The sequence below is a fragment of the Pantherophis guttatus genome, chromosome 2, assembly GCF_059756535.1.
Source record: "Pantherophis guttatus breed Tessera chromosome 2, ASM5975653v1, whole genome shotgun sequence".
NCBI classification, from domain to species: Eukaryota; Metazoa; Chordata; class Lepidosauria; order Squamata; family Colubridae; genus Pantherophis; species Pantherophis guttatus.
The window spans coordinates 122515556-122538526 of record NC_142064.1 but is presented as its reverse complement, the minus strand read 5'-3'; the positions used below and the strand labels follow the sequence as shown (position 1 = coordinate 122538526).

General features: G+C 40.5%; 2 protein-coding genes across 6 annotated transcripts in view; one reads left to right on the top strand and one right to left on the bottom strand.

The window, feature by feature from the left end:
* The first annotated feature begins 880 nt into the window (after positions 1 to 880).
* On the top strand, positions 881 to 9660 carry LOC117675381 (uncharacterized). Of its 4 annotated transcripts, none has more exons than XM_034433944.3 (8): positions 881 to 1017; positions 4653 to 4906; positions 5095 to 5158; positions 6651 to 6778; positions 7598 to 7716; positions 8203 to 8338; positions 8739 to 8835; positions 8980 to 9660. In XM_034433944.3, exons 1-8 carry the CDS (start codon positions 909 to 911, stop codon positions 9024 to 9026), a joined length of 954 nt encoding a protein of 317 aa, XP_034289835.2. In that variant the 5' UTR covers positions 881 to 908; the 3' UTR covers positions 9027 to 9660. The 4 variants fall into 4 exon arrangements, with proteins under 4 accessions (XP_034289835.2, XP_060539470.2, XP_087744846.1 ...); XM_087888720.1 differs by having other exon boundaries at positions 911 to 1192; XM_060683487.2 differs by having other exon boundaries at positions 8739 to 9660.
* RBM10 (RNA binding motif protein 10) overlaps positions 9318 to 22971 on the bottom strand; it is a 28383-nt gene continuing 14729 nt past the window's right edge. For both annotated transcript variants that reach the window (XM_034433935.3, XM_034433936.3), the window contains 18 exons: positions 21404 to 21490; positions 20471 to 20531; positions 20197 to 20370; positions 18233 to 18393; positions 17433 to 17530; positions 17223 to 17310; positions 16300 to 16510; positions 16048 to 16208; positions 15822 to 15963; positions 15588 to 15679; positions 15252 to 15425; positions 14175 to 14324; positions 13356 to 13421; positions 12865 to 13050; positions 10754 to 10828; positions 10551 to 10654; positions 10259 to 10388; positions 9318 to 9569 (listed from right to left, as the gene is read on the bottom strand). In XM_034433935.3, coding sequence (XP_034289826.2) covers positions 9444 to 9569; positions 10259 to 10388; positions 10551 to 10654; positions 10754 to 10828; positions 12865 to 13050; positions 13356 to 13421; positions 14175 to 14324; positions 15252 to 15425; positions 15588 to 15679; positions 15822 to 15963; positions 16048 to 16208; positions 16300 to 16510; positions 17223 to 17310; positions 17433 to 17530; positions 18233 to 18393; positions 20197 to 20370; positions 20471 to 20531; positions 21404 to 21490 — 2286 coding nt within the window. In that variant the 3' untranslated portion in view covers positions 9318 to 9443. The remainder of the gene's footprint in view (positions 9570 to 10258; positions 10389 to 10550; positions 10655 to 10753; positions 10829 to 12864; positions 13051 to 13355; positions 13422 to 14174; positions 14325 to 15251; positions 15426 to 15587; positions 15680 to 15821; positions 15964 to 16047; positions 16209 to 16299; positions 16511 to 17222; positions 17311 to 17432; positions 17531 to 18232; positions 18394 to 20196; positions 20371 to 20470; positions 20532 to 21403; positions 21491 to 22971) is intronic.

Here is a 22971-nt window from a genome sequence, read left to right as displayed (position 1 = left end):
AGGTGGTATTCAGCAGGTTCTGACCAGTTCTGGAGAACCGGTAGTGGAAATTTTGAATAGTTCGGAGAACCGGTAAATACCACCTCTGACTGGCCCCGTCCCCATCTATCCTCTGCCTCCCAAGTCCCAGCTGATTGAGAGGAAATGGGGATTTTGCAGTAACCTTCCCCTGGGGTGGGGAGGGAGAGTGGAATGGAGTGGGGAGTAGAGTGGAGTGGGGAGCACCCACCAAGCCACACCCACAGAACTGGTAGTAAAAATTTTTGAATCCCGTATGTATGTATGTATGTATGTATGTATGTATGTATGTATGTTTCACACTTAACTGCCCATCTCCCTCACAGTAGTGTTGCTGTCAGCTAGATTTAATTAGATTTCTTTTTTTTTCTTAAGCTTATGATTTCAGTTTCCTTTGTCTTCGACTTCTCTTTTGTCCACTTTGGATAAAGTGGCATTTTCTGAAAGAGAACAGTATGATGGGTACCTATGTCTGCATTATTAAACCACAAAGAGTTGGACACCCCTACTATCTAGTGTACTGCATTGCAAACTCCAGAGATCTTCCAATGAATGCAGACCCACATCCTTTTCACTCCCGAGGTATTGCAATAGCTGGTCGCTTTCCAAGTTCTCTACTAGTAGCTTTTCTAAAAAAAAATTAAAATTAAAAAAAAACCCCATCCTCTGATTCTTTTTTGGAATTGGGTTTTTTAAAAAAAAAAAAAAAAAAAAAAAAAAACACCATATTTCTCACCAGAAACCTTCGACGGTAAAAGAGGCGAAGCGCTACTAAGTCGGATCTCCGAGCTCTCCGGAGCTTCCCGATGGAATTCGAAGGATGAAGGCCAATCAGGAATCAGAACGACTGGTCGAGCCAATGAGAATTACGCTTGGAATGGTCCGGCGTGATGAGCAGGGGTGAGGGCGGGCTTTCTACAAGAGGCACCATGGCGGCCGAAGGATGGTCGGAGCGAGCGCGGAAGCTGCTGAAGAAGATGAATTCCTTTCATGGAGCAGGTACGACTGCGGGCTTTCCGCCTGAGCCGTTTTCTACAGAATTTAGCCACCGGAGCGCATACACACCCACACACAAGCAGATTTAAAGCCAGCGTTTAGGCGCCTTTCAATATTAAACGTCCTGGACAGGATTGAAATTCAACCGCTAGAAATGCAGAAAGCTTCAGCCAAAAAGGTAAGCCAAGGCGAGCTTGACCTCGTAAGGGCATGTTTCATTACCTCCAGCTCTGCTATGGGGAGAGACCCAGATAATGGGAACGTATATAAAGGTAACCGCCGCTTGCTTTAAAAGCGCGGAAGAAATAAATGAGAAACGGACTGAATTCATTTTCCCCTCCTCTTCGTTTTGCAAATCGCTTGCAAAGACCGCTATGCAAACAGCAAGAAAAAAAGGAGCATTCGCTTGTGGTTTAATTATTTCTGGTACAGAAAGCCGAGAGTAGGAATAAACGGACGGTTTTTGCAAACATTGGGACTGATGCTTTTCAGCACCTTCCTAAAACGATCCGGAATGAAGGCAAACTATGAAGTGGATCCGTTTGCTGATACTTTAAGGTTGTTGTTTTTTTAAGTAAATGATGATGAAAAGCTCTTTGCAAACAAGGAAACGGACATCAAATGGCAAACGTGGTTTAAGATAAGTCATGTAAAAGCAATGGGGCAAAAAGCTTAATTTTATGTGTTCTGAGTGAATCTGAGATGATGGCTTTAGGACTTTTACTAATCCTTTCTTCATAATGATTTTGCTGTTAAGTTTTCTTACCACAAAAGCTACTTTCTCTATATCATCTTTGAGTTTGTACAGGTAATCCAGAATGCGGCCACGCGGGTTGTTACCGGAGCTTCCCATTACTCCTGTGTTACACCTCTCCTGCGCGAGCTGAACTGGTTACCAGTGGTCCTCCGGATCCACTTCAAGGTGCTGGTACTTACCTATAAAGCCCTTCATGGCATGGGCCCGGGGTACTTGCAGGAGCCCCTTCTGCCGGCCTCCCACCGTCCAGTGCGCTCGCATAGGGCTGTCCTCCCGGGTGCCATCGGCCAGGCAATGTCGGCTGATGGCGCCCAGGATGAGGGCGTTCTCTGTGGGCGCACCGGCCCTCTGGAATGGGTTACCCATCGGGCTCCGGATGGCCCCCGACCTCCACTCCTTCCGCAGGGACCTGAAGACATGGCTCTTCCAACAAATCGTCTGATTTGCTAGGAGTTTTTAGTTCTCTAAGGGTTTTAATTGGATTATTTTAATTAACTTAAATTAATTTATTAACTATTGTTCTGTGGTTTTTATCTTTGTGAGCCGCCCCGAGTCCTTCGGGAGAAGGGCGGCATATAAATATGATTAAATAAATAATAAATAGGATTTCCGTTGGCACCGCCGGCATCGCGGACGGTCTTTTCAGACGGCCAGCCCCGCGATTCCGTTGGAGCTGTTCTGATAGCGCTAATCAGCTGTCAGACGGCCCGAAAACCTCTCCTTCGGGAGAAGAAGGAGAGGAGAGCCGGTGGGCGAAGGTAGAGCTCCCCAGGAGCGCTTGGAACAATTCCAGGGGCTTGGAGGGTGAGAGCTCCCCGTTCAGCCCACTGAAGCTCCGGATATGTGGCGACTCCGTTTTAAACGGAGCTAGACGCCGGCGACCAACTCTGCTGTCAACAAGAAGATTAATTGATTCCAAAAGCAGGCAGAATGGAAGCAGGAGAACAAGCCTTTGCAAGTATTTTGCTTAACTCCTGGGATACATTGTTTCTATTTGATTTTGCTGAGCGGAAGGAGAAATGGCGTCTTTATTATGGCTGGACTGAAAGTGAAAGCTAAGTGCTTGATAATAGATTTGTGCTTAGAGACTGGACTTAAGCTGCTGGGATTTGAGAGCTGGGTGTAGAAAAGACTATCTTGCTTGATAAACTACAAATAGATTTGAGAAAGTTGCTTAAGAGATGTTTTGGCTTTGAAAAGAAAAATTTTCTTAAAATAATATGGCTTCCAAGTAAGGAGTTTCTGAAAGTGGTGGAAGCTTTTTAATGGTGTCAGAAATGACACAGAGAACTGATTCACAGAGCCAAGAGGATTTTTTCAGAGATCTTACAGAACTTATAAACGAAGCCACGAATAACCAAATGGCAATTATTAATAACTTTACAGCAACCATAGAGCAAAAATTTATAGAGCTGGTGGAGGATTTAAAAGTAAATGAGGATGTTTTTGAAGGAAAGCACAATGACAATGAAGGAGACATTTTGATTAAAACAGAGAAGCTGGATTTGGCTGATTCTCAAGGATCTTCAAACCCTTTTCCTGCCCTTGTGGAATTAACTCACAGTACTTTTCAAAAACATAATTTGGAGCAGAGAGAAGAAGAAACTGATCAGCCCTACGAGGTTTCGGAAGATTTGGCAGAGGCTTTCACATAATTAATTGAAATGCAACAACTGGACTTTTTTTGCAAACTCATCGAGTTAACTTTTCGTTCTATGGACTGACTGATTATATAAGCAAGAAGAGTCAATATGGGGGCTCCAAATCAGAGGAAATGATTCCAAGAAAGGGACAAGTTTTAAAAATACATCAACCCCCAGTTGAAAATCAAAACCTCCTTAAAATAAAAGCAAGAGGGAGGAACAAAGATTGGAAAAAATATAGAAAGAAAGGAAGAAGGGAAGATTAATTTTCTTTGGTTTAATAATTGATGTATTAATGACTAATTACAATGATTAAGTAAATGAATTAAGAATTCAATTAATGATTATTTAAGGTTTAAGGAAAAATATTTGAATCTTGAGAATAAAAGCAGGAGGGAGAGTAAAATGATTAAGAAAATGAACTAAGAATTCCTTACAGATGTATTATGAGAACTTTAGGCTTTGAATGATCTATTAGTGTTTGTTAATGTTTTTAAAACTCTTAGCCGTAAAGGATTATATGTTACTTTGAGTTTAAAGGGAGGTTGATGAATAATTTGTAGAAGGGGAATTAAGGGGTCTAGGGAATTATAGTCTTGCATTATTAGCATATTTTAGTGTATGTTTGATAAAACTTATATCCTGTTTTTCTTCTGGGAAGTCGGGGGAGGGGGGTGGGAAGGGGGGGTGGAAGGGTGGGTTTATAAATGTTTAAATATACAAGTGAAAATGTTATCTGTTTGATTATAAAAAATAATAAAAACTTTTTATTAAAAAAATATGATTAAATAAATAATAAATAAATAATCCTTGACTTGCTAGCACAATTAAATCCAAAATTTCTGTTGCATAGATAGATAGATAGATAGATAGATAGATAGATAGATAGATAGATAGATAGATAGATATTCTTTATTGGCCAAATGTGATTGGACACACAAGGAATTAGTCTTTGGTGCATATGCTCTCAGTGCACATAAAAAGACAAGATACATTCATCAAGAATCATAAGGTACAACGCTTAATGATACTCATAGGGTACAAATAAGCAATCATTTGTTAAATTAATTTTGCCCCATTTTATGGCCATTCTTGCCACAGTTGTTAAGTGAATCACTGCAGTTGTTAAGTTAGTAACCCAGATTATTTTCCAAAGAAGCATTTTGGCAGTTTTGACTTATTTGTAGAAACTAGATCTTAGCTGCAAGAGAGATTGATTTGGGTTTATTTCTTTGCAGGTTCTTTCAAGGCGCTGTGTTTGCCATTTATGGTTGCTGGACAACAAGTAGGATATGTCCCACCGGCTGTAGCCAAATGTCTCCATCAGTACCCGACTGTTTTCTCAGTGTCTCAGGGAGATAAAGCCCCTCCAAAGGTGGAACTTAACAAACAACTGACTTCTTATGACCAGAGGACAGCTGCGGTACAAAGAGTGCTCAAGGAGCTGAAAGCACAGCAAGCTTTTCCTTGTTTAAAAGGCTGGAGGGATGAGGTGAGAAGCCTTGGCGCAACCAAGCAAAAGGAAAGGGACTCTCTTCTATTTCTGACTATTGAAGAGATGTAGGCAAGAAAAGTCCAGTGTTATTCTGAATAACAATTTAGGAAGACAGTGCAGTTGCAGGGAAGGAGAGGGTTCCAAAACCACAGCTATTCACTAATAAAAATATACCTGTGTTTCAGATGTACAATGTAATGCCCTATTTTTGTGACACACCTTTCTTCAGCATGGAACGGGCTGCAACACGTAAGTTTAAAATTTAAAAATCTTGGCACTATGCTGTATAGGAAAGACCTGACTTGTGTAAAAGTAAATAACACAACTGTGTGTAATTTTTAAAATTATAAATTATCTTAGAAAAGAGAGCCAGAATGATATGGATTGTATTAGGGGCAGAGAGACCAAGATTCTAGTCCACCCCCAGTCATTGGGTAACTTTGGGCTAATCCTTTTTTTCTGTTTATCTTCTCTTACTGGGCTATTATGAGAAAATCGGAATGATGCACTATATAGGGTGCTTTGAACTCCTGTGCAAAATCTAACAAAACTATTTTAAGCTGCAGAGACATGGGATAAAGCCTTAACCAAAGAACTTAGGGCATTCCATAAGTTCCAGAGTCCAAAATATTTCATCTACTTAGGAAATTTAGATAAGAAATACCTTAGTGAAGAAATCTCAGTGAAGAAATGTGGCTTCCTTGCTGATATTCTTTTAAATATGTGCATTAACAATAGTTTAAATACTGTAAATACTGTGTTTCAGAAACTATTTCATTATTAAGGTGTCCCATGAGCAAATACATAAATCTCTGCACCTGTTTAGGTATGTTCACCAATTCTAAAGAAAAATGGTATTTTCTTCCTGTTTCCTGTTTCCCAACCCAAAAGTAGGAATGAGCAACGAATCTTGCCATCACATTTTGCTCCAATATTGCTTCCTGAATACCAGTATATAATTTTATAGGCCTTTGAACACATATTTTATAATTTTATTTTAAGACAGATGGCATAGTTTGCACGTAAAAGGTAGATCGCTATTCCTTCAAATTGTTAGGATGAATACATGTCAAGATCACTGCACACCAAAAAAAAAAAAAAACAAACACCCACCTTAAGACACTAATTTTCCTTCCCTATTAAAAAAAAACAGATTTCTTCCTCTCCAATTTTATGCTATGAAAAAAACTGTTCATGCCAAGCATTCCTCTTCCATAAAACTCAACAATTAGAAGTATCAGACTTCCATGGGCCTTGATATATCAGTGTATAGGAAGCTAAGCACAGGCAAATCACTTCAGAAGAGACAATAGTAATTTGTTTTCTGCATTGGAGTTAACCACAATGCAGTCTCTTCAATGCAAAATTCTGATTATTGAAAATTTGGGATGGGTTTCTAGGTATTTTTAATGGACCACCAATCTTGGATCAACTTCAACAGCTCTAGAGAAATAAAGAAAAGTTTGAACTTGCGTTAAGAGTTCTTCAAATATTGCATTGTAAATCGTAAAGAAGGAATTGTATTTACGGACATTCTCGCTGTTCCTTTACTATCCTATTTTCTCGTCAACATTCCCCAACGCAGTATTTTAATAGTAAATACTATTAATAGTAAGTACATTACGAAGGCTTAAGCAGATGAAATTACTCATAAAATCAGAACATACGGTGCAAAGGTAGGTGTTTGGTTTAGGCAGCAAGAAATGCTGCCTAAATTCATATCTGATTTCTCTTGATCCAGCACTATTTGGAGTGAAGCGCTATGGTGCCCACCTGAATGGCTATACTTGGCGAAATGATGAAATGCACATGTGGCTGGCCCGTAGGGCCTTGAACAAACCCACATATCCTGGCTTATTGGATAATTTGGTAAGAGATAAAATAGGATGACAAATAGAATATCTCATATGAAGATGGGATTAGCTAACAGTTGTCTAAATACTCTTTATTGCTCCGATACAGCCAGAGAAATCACTTAATGAGCTTGGGCAGGCCACAGTATTGGGTTGAATGCCCTAAATAGAAATAAGCCTTTATTATTTATACAAAATTATAATTTCAGCATGAACCATTTTTATTAGCAATGTGAACATAGACGTTCTTCCTGCCGATATTTTTCTTAAGAGTAAAAGCATATATAGTAGTCCTCGATCTACAATTGGGACCAGAATTTCCCTTGCTAAGCAAGGCAGTTAAAGAGAGCCGCACCCAATTTTATGACCTTTTTTGCTATGGTTGTTAAGTGAACCACTGCAGTTAAGTGAAATACACAGTAATTAAGTGAATCTGGATTTTCCCCATTGACTTTGCTTGTCAGAAGCCAGTTGGGAAGGTCGCAAATGGTGATCACATGACCCCAGGACAGTGTAACCATTGTAAATTCATGCCAGTTGTTAAGCACCCAATTTTAGATCATGTGACTGTGGGCATGCGGCAATAATTATAAGTGTGAGGACCAATCATAAATCACTTTTCAGTGCCATTGTAACTTTGAATGTTTACTAAATAAATGGTTGTAAGTTGGGGACTGTATGTAAACGCTCCAAAGAAGTCTTGAAGCTATCTAATTTGCCAGCTCAGAAATTATTCTTCTGTTTGATGGAAAAGATCCTTCTTAAATACCAAAAATAGCTAATGTTGACTGCTTGCTTTATGGTGAACCACAATTTGGGTTTCTTTTTTGGCTAGGCTGCAGGTGGCATTTCATCAGAGCTGGGTGTCAGAGAAACACTAATAAAAGAGTGCCAAGAAGAGGCTTGCATTCCTGCTTCCCTTGCTACATTATCCAAATCTGTTGGAACTATCAGGTAATGTAGAAAGTTCTAAAATCCAAGGTGCATTGTAGCGTAGCAGTATTTATGTTTGCTTGTGTGCATATATACATACATATTTCCCTTGAAGTTGACATCAAGGGAACATACTGTATTTATAATCAATAATTTTTCATTCAACTATATGATTTTCTTGATTGCTACCTATTCCAGCTGAATCGTGAAAACAAATATGTCAAATATAGAAGCAGTGTTAATATGTAGAATTACCAGACCACAGATTGCCTTGATGTAGCACACACCATTTATCCATAAAGCATACATGGACCTCTAAATGTCACTCCTAATTTCATAGGAATCCCGGAAGCAGTATAAAAAGATGACTTGGGCTCCTCTGAATGAGGTCACTTTCACTCTGTAACTCATATCAGTGTTACTCCGCACGAGAACATACGTGAACATTTGAACATTCTCTATGGAAGTCACTGGTGTGATTGAATTATTCTTTTTTCCCCATCCCAGCTACACATATGAAGGATCAGATGGAGGCATCTATCCTGAATGCCAGTTTGTATATGACCTGGAGCTGCCTGAAGAATTTGTGCCCCAAGTGGGAGATGGAGAAGTGCAAGAATTTTACCTTTGGTCACTTGATAAGGTTCGTAGATGCCGTGTTGCTTACCAATAAAGGTTGCCTTTTGAACAATGAAAGATAGCACTGATGAGGCCCCCCTCAAACAAGCAGTTTTCTTTGCTGTTACCATTTGTAATGATGAGTATATCTTTGGAAATCCCAGTGAAAATTGATTACGTTATGGATACTGTACCATTTTGTGGCATATTTCAAACAAGAAATGGTAGGACTGCAGCTCTCCTATAGTTTTCTAGCTCGTTATTATGTTTAGTGTTTAACTTTATTTGGAATGATAGAAGAAACGTATTAGCACACATTCTCATTAATTCTGTGCTATGGTAGCTGTTATCTTAGTCTAAGCATGACATTGGAGTACTAACTGCCATTTCTACTTTATATGTTAATTGTAAATCTTCCCACGCAGGTGAGAGAGGCCATTGGATCTTCCGATTTCAAGCCCAACTGCGCAATGGTAGCACTGGATTTTCTAATCAGACATAGTTACATTCAACCTGATCAAGGTAGGCGTCCTCAATGTCAGCTATGTATGGTCAAAGTAAAAAAAATGAACTCTGGGAAGAGAGACGGGGGAGAAAATGACAAAGAGAGGCTTCTTTGTAGAAGTACCATGCATACAGAGCTTTCCTTTGCTTCTCTCTTTTCAGAACCCCATTATGTAGAGTTGGTGGAAGGGCTACACCAGAGCCTTTGAAAAGCCAAGAGCTGCCTGTTGAGATGAGAGTTTTCCCTGTATTTTCTTTTTGCTAAAGCCAAGACCAGCATGTCAGATGGAAACCCCGAGGACTGAGACTACAAAATCCTAGTCAAGGCTATAATTAGGTACAATCTTTGTACCTATATGTGGAAATCTTGTAAACTCAAAGAGTTTACTGTACCACATATTTATACATAATGAACATTGGAAATGCTTAATAGTCACAAGAGCACCAAGTGTATTGTTCATTTTCCACATGCTTCAGCCATGTAAAATCCTCTGTCCAAATCCTTGTCCATTTGAACATTTAATTAAAAAAAAAGTCAACCAAAAGAACATTCTGAAAGTTGGAAGGCGGGGGAAGTAAGGGGAGACAGCAGCAAAATACTGTACAGGAGGTGCTTCTTACAAAGTTCAGTCTGACTCGTTGAAACGAGTGAGCATTGTCTTGTGCAATGCTTCCCGGTACGACTCTGATGCTACAGCCCCATAAGAGCTGCCACGGGAGCCAAGGCCAGACCCTCGTACTCGAGTTGGGGCCTAAGAGAGAAGGAAAAAATAAAATCACAGAGCCTCCCAAACAAGATAACACATTGTAACAAAAGGAAAAATAAAACTCTTCATCATAGAACTACTCTATTTTGGCCTATTTTGTAAGATGCCATCTTTTCTCATTGTGTGAAATCATTTTATCAATGTCAAACAACCATACCATCAACTCCCTTCTTGTGGAACAGTTCAGTTCTTGCTCCCAATTTCTATTTTTAACAATCATGTTTCCTATCACAGCAATTTCCTTTTTTACAGACAGTGTAATATATGGGACAGAAGAAAGCCAAGGCAATATATATAAACTGATCTATTAATGTTCTAATAGCAATAGCACTTAGACTTATATACCGCTTCATAGTGCTTCACAGCTCTCTCTAAGCGGTTTACAATCTGGGTCCTCATTTTACCCTCCTCGGAAAGATGGAAGGCTGAGTCAACCTTGAGTCTGGTGAGATTCGATCTGCTGAACTGCAGCTAGCAGTCAGCTGAAGTAGCCTGCAGTACTGCACTCTAGCCACTGCATCACCTCGGCTCTAATACTATGCAATAAGACTCAAAGTCTTTCCCTTTATGCAAAGCCAGTATATAATAAGAGAAAGCAACTGGAGAGATTGCATGCCCTTCCAGAATACAATATTTATTTATTTATTTATATATAGAACAACCTGAAAAATTACCTCAATAGGGGTTACAATCCCCTGTTTCTTGCGACCCAACCCGCTGCCTTCTTTCCAACCCATGGCCTGCAGCATGCGGCTGCCAATATTGTCGCTTCCCAGTCCATCTCGTGTTGGTTGTTCAAAATCCCTGTTGCAAATGGAGGAGGGGATGAAGTAAACAGTTAAGACAATCCTGCTCTCTCTTCTGCCAGTCGAGACCAAAGAAAACAGCCCAATGCAATGGGGCAAAGAACACTCTGCTAAGAAATGCAGCCTCTTCTAAAAATGAAACCTGTAGTGTAAAACTTACACCGTGGCTGGGGTCATAGCTGAATATTTTCTTTTCTTGGGTTCTGGTGGCTCAGGAACACCGTATTTTTCCCTTCGCTCAGCTGCACGATCTCGATACTTCATCTGAAAATAGTGATGAAGGGACAGTGTTAGCTGATGAGATGTTTTCTGTATAAACTGTTCCCTTGTAGTGTCCCCCATCATCTGTCCCATCTATTGTACCTCCATGTCATTCTTTTCAAGGGCCTCAAGCTCTTGCTCTGACAAATGTGCCCGTCGGTGAATCTCCAAATTTTGCTATGGAGGAGAAAAAGAATAGAAGGATGAAGGAGTGGAGGAAGACTCAAAACACTCTCTGGAGAGCCATGTTTGCTCCTAAAACATGCAATCATTTCTGTATTAGCAGTATTATGTTTATATTTTGGCTTAATATTTTATTCCTGAAGTACCAAAGGCAGTAAGCATCTTAAAATTAATAACAAATTAAAAATATATAGGTATAAAAAACATTATAGGTGAAACTGTAACAAACATTTTCAGATTGCAATCTAAACCTTACTAAAGGATCCAAACTCAACAAAGAATGCTTTCTGGGTACTCCTACAAAGCTCTCTTCCGAATTATAAACTCCATTTGGGAACTTTCCCCCAATGAAGTAAGACTAAAGACTGCAGGGAATTATATTGTAATTTAGAAACAATTTAAGCAAATTATTGTGTCTTTTCTATGCATGTTGTTGGTCTCTTTTCAAATTCTTAAAATCTTCTGTCTCTGCTATCTATCAATCAAATTAAGGCATTCTTTACCAAAAAGCCAAATATGCTTTCTTCAGGAACAACTACAATTAGCACACCTACAAGCTGGGCAAAAGCACACTAGGTAAACCTGCCAGATGTATTCAGGAGCTAAGTAAGTATTTGCTCCTTTAAGAGGAACACAACTTAGAACACAAACTGCATTCCTGGATAAACTATCCAATAAAACTACCACGGTTTTATCTGGATTAAGCCTTCTATTTTTTTCTCCAGGAACTATTCTCTGAATAGTTTATTTCTCTGAAACTATCTCATAATACAGTTAGAACTAGACTGAATCTTTTGGGCTTGATTAAGACTCTGCCGATAAAAAGCTTTTGGGAACTTTCTTAGCCAATCTCCCCTTGCTAGCTAGGTTTGGCTTTACCCTAAGGAGGCAGAGTATCGATTATTTGGCTTTCCTTGCTGACATTTTCTGCTTTTGCCCAGGATAAAACGGAAGCAGAGGATTTGAGATTTAGATATTCAATGCAGTGTTTTCCATCTTTCCTACAACATAATTGGCCCCTCAGATCTAGATTTTAATATCTTATACATTCTTTATTAGAGACTTTGGCACAAACTGAGATACTACCCTTCAGGACAATAACTGATTAACCCTTATGAAAGCAGTAGTTGCCTGAATTCAGATATAAAGGTTGAATTACATCACATGTTATTAAAATTCCTATTATACAGCTAACAGGAATCAAAACTCCTATCTCCCATTGTTAGTAGTTTCACTTGCTCTTACTATTACAAGATTATACTTCTCCTATTTGATCAATTCTCAGAAACCTTTATGAAAGTTGCAATATTCTTACTGATAGCCATTATTCTTATAAACCATTTGGTGTCTCCTTCACATTGTCTTTCACAATATTAACTCTTTCGGGTTTTTAAGGCTAATTCAAAACAATGGCAATCTGTTCAACATGTTGACAAGAACAAAGTTGTTTTCTAACAATTTATGGCTAGGAACAGTGGCATTTTGCTGGATCTTGCATGGTCAAAGTATTAAAACTTTGCCTACAAAGAATTAGAATCATCCGAAAATTCCCCCATGGCCTCTAATCCAAGTAGTTCAAGTAGCTGCTATTGTTGATTGTACAGGTAGTCCTCGACTTACAATAGTTCATTTAGTGACTGTTCTAAGTTACAACGGCACTGAAAAAAGTGACTTATGACCATTTTTCACACTTATGACCATTGTAGCATCCCCATGGTCACGTGATTCACATTCAGATGCTTGACAACTGACTCATTTATGACGATTGCAGTATCCTGGGTCATGTGACCCCATTTTGCAACCTTCTGACAAGCAAAGTCAATGGGGAAGCCAGATTCATTTAACAACCTTGTTACTAATTTAACAACTGCATTGATTCACTTAACAAATGTGGCAAGAAAAGTCATAAAGTGGGACAAAACTCACTTAACTAATTTCTCACTTAGCAACATAAATTCTGGGCTCAATTTGTGGTCATAAGACTAGGACTACCTGTACTGAAAATGATAAGACTCTTGTCAGCTGCATACCTTATGTAAGCCCGATAGCTGCTGGTGACGAATAAGAGCCTCCTTGCTGGGAAACTGTCTGCGACAAAGCAGGCAAGCCAGTTTGTGCCAATCAGTTAATTTCTCCTCCCGATCAGCTGCCTTCTCTTGTTCCTCTTCACTGTCGCTTTCACCACTGTATGCAGCCACTAAGCCTCGAGGTGGACTCTGCAAGGGGGGAGGATTAAATACCAGAATCAGAACTATTTACCTTAATCTGATTTTTCAATGTAGCAAGTTAACTCCCATAATCCCCACTCTTCTGGATTATCAGAAATAGCTTTTGACACAGAAGAGTTCTTGTGTTCAACACTTCCCTTGATACATAAATATTGGTATCTCTATTTCATATTTCAGCATATTAAATATCAGCCAGATTTGTAGAATCTCTAGAACTTTACCCATTCTTCTGGTCATTCAGAGTGAAGCCCAGAAAGTTTACATTTCAGAGAAAGTTGAGAGGAAAGACTTACCAGCCGATCATCACCAGTAAACTTGGACAAATCCATGCTACTATGCTGCCTCTCAGCCAGTGCTCCCTAAGAACAACAAAACAAAGCAGGAAAATATTTAATCATTTTTCCTAATGAAAATACATTTTTTCTACACAGCAGTCAAAACAGTCTCTCAAACTACACAAGGTGGTCATTCAGGATGCTGCATAATAATAAACATTAACTCAAATATAACCACTCCCTCTCTATTTCTGCATGATTGTATTTTTAAAAAAGCATACAACATACCACATTGCAATAGCAATTGTACAATATATATACGTTAATGCTGAAACAATACCCAATATACTTTTTTATTAGTTAACAAATGCTGATGAATCTTTATTAACTACAGGCAGTCTTCGATTTACAACAGTTCATTTAGTGACCATTTGAAATTACATTGGCGTTGTAAAAAGTGACTTATGACTGTTTTTTACACTAGTCAATGTGAAAACAACCAATGGTAACGTGATCAAAATTCAGATGCTTGGCAACTGACTCATATTTATGACATTTGAAGTGTCCCTGGGTCATGTGATCATCTTTTGCAATCTTCTGACAAGCAATGGGGGAGTCAGATTCACTTAACAACCATATTACTAACAATAACTGCAGTTATTCACTTAACACTTAACAATTGTGGCAAGAAAGGGGGCAAAATTCACTTAACAATTGTTTCACCTAGCAACAAAAATCTGGGGTTCAATTGTGGTTGTAAATCAAGGACTACCTGTATCGGATTGTTTTGTTACAGGTATATTCCTGGTTTAATGGTGCACTCCCCACAAATTGTACCTTCTTCTCAAGGATAGCATAGCCAGCGTCAGCTGTGGCTGATTCCCGCCTTTCATCCTCTCGTATGGAGGAGACTGGCTGAAAGCTATTTTTGAAATTCTCCTTCTGTTTATTGAGGCTGCGGGCCCAGCGTTCCATATCCTTTGCAATCTGGAAGACAGTCCATGAAAAGGAAGGAAATGTACACAGGGGAAAAAGAAAAAAAACAAGGAGAAATGAGCTCTCGTTTCACATTGGGAAGATACGTACGCTATCTTCAAAAGAGCAGGAATGTTAACAAGACTGAGAGAGAACACTAAATTGCTATCAAAAGGGCTCCAGAGAAAATTGCCTTCCCCTCCCCCTCTCCTCATTGGGGGAGAGGGGAATGCTTTTCCATTATGGGATGCCTTACTACTATTTCAAGTCATCGAGTATATTTCCCTGCCTTGAGAAAAAATCTTACCACAATGTTAAACCTCTTCCCTGTGCAAAAGTTCTTCAGTCTATAGAGGAACGCACTTTGATGAAAGCAGACCTTCTAACTAGTCCCAAGGCAGAATTATAACTATACCAGCTTGCCAGAAAAAACGGGTGTCAAGGCTTAGGGGCCGGATTCGGTCCACAGGATACTTAGATCCAGCCTGCGGGGCTGCACTTGAAACAGTGAAGGATAGGCCCACGATGCCTCTGCTCAGGACAACTATGTGCAACCCTCCCAAGCTCCATTTTTGCTGGCAGAGGGTTGCAGGAGGCTGTTGCAGCCGAAAATGGAGCTCGCGAGGACTTCAGCCGGCACTCCCAAGCTCTGTTTTTGCTGGCAGAGGGTTGCAGGAGGCCGTTGCAGCCGAAAACAGAGCTTGGGAGCCCATTTTTGCTGGCAGTGCACTCAGGCCACCACAAGCGCCCCCCGACATGAGTGACGTCAAGCTGGCCACACACCCCTGCCCCCCCCCCGAAGGTCAAACACAACCCTGATGTGGCCCTCAATGAAATCAAGTTTGACACTCCTGCTCTAAAAGGTATTCAGGTATGAAACACCTAGAATTCAAAGGCAAATGAAGAGAAACGGGATGAGAAAAAAAGAGTGATGCTCACCTGCTGGGCTGTTTTTGTCTTATGCTTTTCCTTTTTCTCTTTTCCCTCTTTGTTGCCACCTCCTGAACTGCTACCATCCTTGTAGCTGTCAGCCGCCTGGTCTGAGGCTGGGATGTAAGTGCATCTCTCACTTTCCCAGTACAGATACTGCTGCATCTGAGCATTGTAGTAATACTGGAAAGAAACAATGACACAGCTCATCTTTGGATACTTCAGGGCATTGTGCAATTTGAGAGCTAACACAGCACTACAAGACGAGTCAAACTTTCAGCTCATTGTTCTCATCTCTGCCATATGCATAAAGTAACAAAGTCTGCCTAAAGACAGACAACTCACCTGGGAATTAGGGTCATAGTAGAGCCCAGTAAGTGGATCGTAATAGTAGCCAGAACTTTCATCATATTGATACGTGGAGACATCTGGGACAGCTAATGGCCAGAAAGAGAAAAAGCAATTAGCAAAAGCGGCCATACAGCCTAGGAGAGGCTATTCTGTTCTCCGCTCCTAATGGGATTCCTGTTTCTAAGAAGATCTGAATATATACCAATCCCTCTTCCCTCCGCCACTCACGGTATTGTGTGTAAGGTTCCTGTCCAGCAGAGCTGGCTGGCAAACTGGAAGTGCTGGTGGACATGCCAGGAGTTGCACTGGACAGCTGGGCAGCATTAGGCACATCGGGCTTCAATACAGCGGGTGAAACTATGGTGTATGACTGAGAACAGGGGAGAGAGTAGATTGATAGGTGCATAGATTATGAAATCTTTTAATACATGCACTTAAATCACTTCAATTGTACCTGAGCAACAGCAGCATTTCCTTGGGCTGGACTTGCCCCTTCAGAGCTTCCACTGGCCTGGTACGTGGCTGTTACAGCTGCGTTCTGGGTGGTACGAGGAAAAGTTGGTAGGACAGGCATTGGATCAATACCTGGCACACCAGGTTCCTGTGATCCGTCAGCTATTTTGCAATGGAAGAGGCAGAGGCAAAGTCAGGAGGTACAAAACATCCTACAACAGGTCAGAAAGGAATATGAGGCAGAGGAGCTTACCTGCTACTGATCCCTCCCCCTGGATCTTGTCTGCCTTCCCAACAGCTGCTGTCCCAGAAGAACCAGACTGAGACTGGGATCCTTTCAGGTATCCCCCCTGCGAGTATGCTGTGGTTTCTTGAGCGCTATAAGATTCATCATGCTGGTAATAACCATAATCAGCAGACTGCTCATCCTGGGTAGCCCATGAGGCCTCTCGGCCCTGCGATGCCTATTTGGAAGACCAAATAAAAGAGGAAATCTGTTACTAAGGCAGGGTAGTAATTAGACATTTTTTCCACGGTTAGACATAGATGTTTTCTTCTTTTTAAAAGACAATTATTTTACAGCACCATGCTTTGTAATATTATATAATTACACGCGCAAGAGGCAGCAAGTATGCGGGGACCAACGGTATCCAGCAGCAGCTGCAACCCACTGGTCCCTTGGTCGGCGCACTCTGGGGCTGCGCAGCACATGCTGCGCAGGTGAATTAATTCCCTGTCCAAGTAGCAGACAGAGGCAGAGGTGAGGCAAGCAATTTGGATGCGCCGCGCGGGCCACGGGAAAGACGAGAGCACTAGCCGGCCGTAGGAGGCCCATCTTTGCACGGCGGCACTGACCGCAGACAGAGGCAGAAGGCAAGCCAAGAGACATGAAGACAAGCCTCCCGCAGCCAGCCCACTGATTCTCAGTTTTATGACACCGTCGGAAACCCCCCTCGTTGGTAATAGTTCACTGTATATCGCTGTATGAATAGAAAAGCATTTTTGCTGCAGTATGGGATATACTTAGATGTTTCCCCTCCTGCCCAGAGGTGCTATAAGAAGTCAGAATATTTTCCAGGATGCATTTGAGGAGAGAAAAGAAAAAGTCCCCCCTTCCTCCTCTGTGTCCAAAACCCATTCAACTTCCTTTCCTTTCTCTTCCCTCAATCAATTTACCTGTGAGATAGCCCATTGCGCAGCTGCAATGGCAGTGCTGGCTACTGAAGCAGCACTAATGCGATTTCCATCTGATGAACTTAGGTCCCTGCAAAGGGATAAAGAATTTTTAAATTTTATTGTATTCAACTTGTACCCACCCAAACTCAATGACTTGAGCGTTGTTACACAACAGAAGACTCAGTTCTAGGGAAATGACTTCTTACAAACCGTTTGGAACCTTTTGCGAATTCCACATTAATTGTCTTGCCATCAATGTTTAGTGGTGGATGCAGGGCCTGAAGGATCTGCAGCAACTGAGCTGCCTCCTGAGAAACGAAAGGACAAGAAATGAAAACCCTCAGAAAAACAAACATACCAATTGCTTAATACGATGTTAAGTGTGGTGGAGGGGTTAATCAGGAATACGCAAATTCAACTTCCCTCTCAACTACAAAGGATCGCTAGGTTATCTTTGATCCCTCTGTCTCAATCCAACCTGTTTTCCAGCATTGTTTTCTTACTGGCATTTAGTCTTAGCAATTTCTTTAAGTGTTCTTGAGGGTCAACTCAGAGGTGAACAAATCTTATTAATCCTCACCTCCATTCTCCATTTTGTACTATAGGTAATTCTATAGTACATGGACTCAATGCACAAAAGATTTTGGATTGTGCTCCAAGGTAGCACCAAGGTTGTGTTTTGCTCTCCAGTATTAAAGTAAGTACTAGTATATTTACTTTTCCATAAACTGCAAAACCAGACACTGACATAATTTAGTCTATATTATTTTTCTTCCGTTTTCTGTTTTCATCCTCTCAAGTCTCTAGCTGTAGTTAGTAGAAAGGAGGGAATTAATGCCTTGAGTCCATAAGATCTTCTGCATAGCTTCCCCTTGGCTTTCCTCAGACTAAAAGTTCAGTTAAACTCTGTTTTCCAAGCTACTTTATTACTTTCCTAAAGCCCATCATTCTCATGATCTCAACCTCTAACACAAAGCAGAAATGCCATGTGTACTATTTCTTGCACTCACCACAATAGTAGAGAGCTGAATGAAAGCAAAACCACGATTGAGCTGTGTCTGCTTGTCTTTAATGACACGGACATTCGATGAGGAGAGAACTGCATATGGCGCCAAAGAACTTAAGATGGAGTCCATTGTGCTATGTGGATTCAGGTTTCGCAAGATAATGGCTGGCAGAATAAGAAACAGTAGTTGGAACTGTAAACTTACAAGGACATGTGAATTTTCACCTGAAGGAATTTTAAACTCTGCACAGCTAAGAAAGTACTATTAGTAAAAGCCAATAAAATTTTGGCTTCCTCTTTTATTGATGATAATAAATAACATTTATATACTGCCCAATTCCCACGACTCTGGCCGTCATGGCCATAAAGGAAATCTATCATTATTTTCTGTTAAATGTAATAGGAAGCCAAACCAAATCTGAATTAAACAACTTAAACGACACTGTAAGCACTCTTTTTGCTATTCTGTTTACATATGGCAATGGCAGATCTACAATTTGAATATACACTGCCATTACCATCTGGCTGCTTCGTTTTGATAGCTTCTAATGGACAACAAAACAGCCTTCCAACCAATTGTTCAGGTCAGGAGGACACCTTTTTTCATTTCAGATACTTGACTATGACATTCCCTTTCTCAGCAATAAAACAGTAGCAGAGCAGATAAGTATTCAATTTTAGGGCTCCCTTCTCAGTTTTCTTACTGCTATTGCAACTATTATCTTCTTCTCCTGGAGTGAAAAATATCTCTTATCAAATAAGAAGCTGTGGTATATTTTTCTTCAACAGGAAAAGGGAAGAAGGTAACAGTAATAAAATAGCTGACCAATAGCTTGTGTGTGTGTGTGTGTGTGTGTGTGTGTGTGTGTGTGTGTGTGTTCAGCTCATTGCAGTCTCCATAATTTTCATAAACTATCTTTGCTTTGCAAACAGTGTTTTTCTGTTTCTGTTTTTCTATATTTCCTGTTTCCACTTTATAAATTCTCCATTATCCATTTCAAACCAATGACAATACCAAGTCCTGATACCGGATTACTGTCAAAAACAGTTGACACAATTCATTCCAATAGCAGAATCGACTTTTGCAGGGGCTTTCTTCAGCATGAGATTTCAAAACTTACTATAAAACATCTATACATTAGCACATTTTCCCCTATTTGCCAATCAAACTTACCAATCTGTGCTCAATTTCTAGAGCTAGGAGTTACATTTAAAAGCTACACCAATTAAACCAGCTAATTTCTATTTTACAGCCAAGCTGGGACTGCCAACCGACTTCTAAGCCTGAACACAAAAATTCAACTACCGTATTTTTTGGAGTGTAAGATGCACCTTTTTCCCCCCTAAAAGGAGGTGAAAATTTAGGTGCGTCTTATACACCGAATGTAGTCCCGCCCACCCACTGGCCTCCACCCTTTGGCCTCTGCCTCGCAGCAATTACCTTCTTGCAAGCAAACAGCAAGAAAAAACAGCATCTTTCACCTTCAGCACAAGCTAATTAGCACAAGTTGATTGGATTGGCCTCCCGACTCTCAGCTGATTTGCTCTCAGCTGTTTTGCACAGGGCTCTGCTGCTTGCTGCAAAGAGGTAAATTGCTGGAGCAGATTTTTTTTTTTTCCTTGTGCTAATCAAGCTATGCTGAAAACGAAAATGAAAGTAAAGCGGGCTGTTTGCTGCAACGAGGCAAAATTCCTCAGAGGCAGAGGGAGATTTCTTTTTCTTCTTTTCCTCACCAAAAAAGGTAGGTGCATCTTATACTCCGGTGCATCTTATACTCCGAAAAATACGGTATGTAAAATGTTATGGGACCTTCCTCAGAAGCTTGAGGTTTTTAAATTAATAAATCAACTGAAGAAACCTAATTAATAAATCTCAATCCTCTAATCTACAACAATTAAGAGTTTCATGGGGAACACCATGAAAATTGAATTACTTTATTGCTGCTGTATATCAAATTTTATACTCACTGTCATTAGCATTCTCTGCACATGGTTCAGATATGGGGGCCACAGGCTGAGTGGACAGAGCTGCTGACACCTGGTATGGCTGCGGGAGAGGCAGAAGGCCTTGGCTAAGTTCACGCCCTGATAACGCCACTAGTTGATCTAAGCGACCGCCAGGGGGTAGCTTCTGCTCAGCTTCTGTTGCAAAGTGGAAGATGATGAAAAAAAAGGGGGGGGGAATTAAGAGTAGTTTCTACAGGCATAAACAGAGCTAAAAGAACTGAGCTATTAATCTTACCAGATCTGGGAATGCCACACTTGAAACATTTCTCTCTGCGCTTGAAATTCTGAACTCCACACTATTGGTGGGGGGGAAAAAAAAGACAATCTTTATTTTCAAATAAATGTCTCCCACAAAACACTCTTTCATAAAAGTGTTTCCCTATCAGGATATGTTCCTTACTGCAAAATCACAAGTTTCTCTCATTATTCAAGGATTTGGTATCTGTGGTTTCAAATAATTAAAGTTGGAAAATACACAACCTGACTTTGGTGTCCATAATGTATTGTCCCTCACATCTCAGGTTTTTTTCACAATTTTGTGTTATTTTATGCTTGCAAACAAGCTTTTTCTGCATGTGTTTTTTGTTATCAGTAGATATTCTATTGGAATAGGATCTTTTGTGAATGAAAGCCACTGTACCTGCTACTATTATCCCTTAATGCATAATTTAAATTCTTGTCCTAATGGTTGTGATGGAAAAGCATTAAAAAATATTCAATAAAACCTGAGAAAATAATCCCTTTGTCCGATTATGCCTCAGTCTTTGCTCATAAAGTCAAGCTTCCTAAACGGCTCTGTATCTTTTATTTTCTTGTTGTTGGTGCAATCTTTGACAAAAACATTTGCAATCACTATTTTAGAAAATATTAAGGAAAATAACACTTTAATCATTATTTCAAAGCAAAACTAAGCAAGAGGGCTGAACTTATATTGAGTCTTCATCATTGAAATAGGGAGGTTTTGCTTCTGCCTTTGATTAATATTCAATATTTACCCCTTGCAATTGGAAAAAGTCATAGCCATTGTTCTAAGTACATCAGGCTACTGTTAAGCCCACTAATCTTGTTCCCCCGGCAGGACAACATCCTTCACACAGCAGTCCAGACCCACAGCTCTGAGTACCACATCACAGAATATCTCTACAAACTGATTCAAAAAAGCAGATACCTTGCTGCAGAGCCAATCCTCATTGATCTTCGGTTTAGGGTCACTGTAGTGCATGGAGACTTTCTGACCAAGGATGGTGAGTGAATGCTGCAGGGAGAGAAACACCCCAATGAGACTCTGAAGTGGAGGGAGAGAGAAGGTGCCCATCACTGCCGCAGCAGAAAGAAGGAGAGGTTCAAACCCTTCAGCTGAATGGATGAGGGTGAGGGAGGGAAGGGAGCATAGGCTGAGAGAGTTTTGGAACTTGGCTATTTGGCTAGAGAACACCTAATCTGGCCGACACCTGTTTCTACCCAAGGTACCGGGACGTCCGGTTGCTGTGATGGAGGGAGAGTGTGTTGGAGAGAGAAAGAGAGAAAGATGAAGAAAAGGAGAAACAGACAAGAGAAATGCAGCCGTGCTGTGAGATACCACTATACAATACCTCTAGACCACTAGAATAACCTTTGTTGACCTTCTGCCCCACCATTTCTCTTTTCTTCTCTTTTCCCAACCCAGTGCCACTGTGCCCACACAATGGGCATATTTCTCTATCCGCTCCCTCATTCAATACAAATCTCTGCTACAGTAGTGTCAATTCGAATTTAAGGGCATGCTTGGAGAAACACTCAATCTCCCTTGAAAATGAAAGCTTTTGGGAGAGATTAAATAAGATTTTAATATTATGCACACATCCACAGATGTTCAATGCTAGATTTCTATTCTGTTCTGCCATACACAACACCCCAATTTAATTACTCTAACCGTATATTCCCTAAATGGCCTATCAAAATTACTATTTTACTCAATTGCAAGGTCTCTACATTTGGTGAAGACATCAAACAATTCTATGGGCATATAATCCAGGAGGACCAGAACACTAAACCAGACCACTTTCCAAAACCAATTCCTAAAAGCTGCTAAGTCAAGGCCTAATTGACTAGAACCTCTTTCTGATAAATGCAAGAACCTTGCCTATCCCTTGCCCACTGCCAACCTTTGGAGAGAAACACTGCCAAATTTCACACATAGTTGTACAGTCTGTGCTTAAAAGGCAATCCTCACCATATGTCTCTCAACCCAATTTTTCCACATCCCTCCCACATCCAGAGCAACATGTATCATCTCAGCCATGCTTGAGGCTACACATGTCAGCTCCCACTGGGGATGCGCACATGTGGCCCAACTATATTGTCAACACAGGAAAACAGGAAGAAAAGGAAATGGCAAAGGTAACTGCCATAGCTGCATAAACCCCAGGAAACCCAGTCGGGCTAGGATTGCATTTTCATCCAGATTATAGTCGCTTGGAAATAAGAGTACAGTTTTAAACTAGTCAGAACAGACACAGTTTGGGTCTTAAAAACATGGCATGTCACATCATCTCTACTGTAAACCTACGGTGCTAAAGAGAACATGGGGTCTTAGACAGAGAGGCTGTCAAGAAACAGCTGTTGTGATAAAGGAGAGAAGAAAACCTTCCTAGGGAAGATTCCATTTTAGATTTGCACTCCTAATAATTTCTGGCAGATTATGGAGTAAAAGACACCCACTGACGGGTGGCCAGCTTCAATATCTACTGTTCAGCT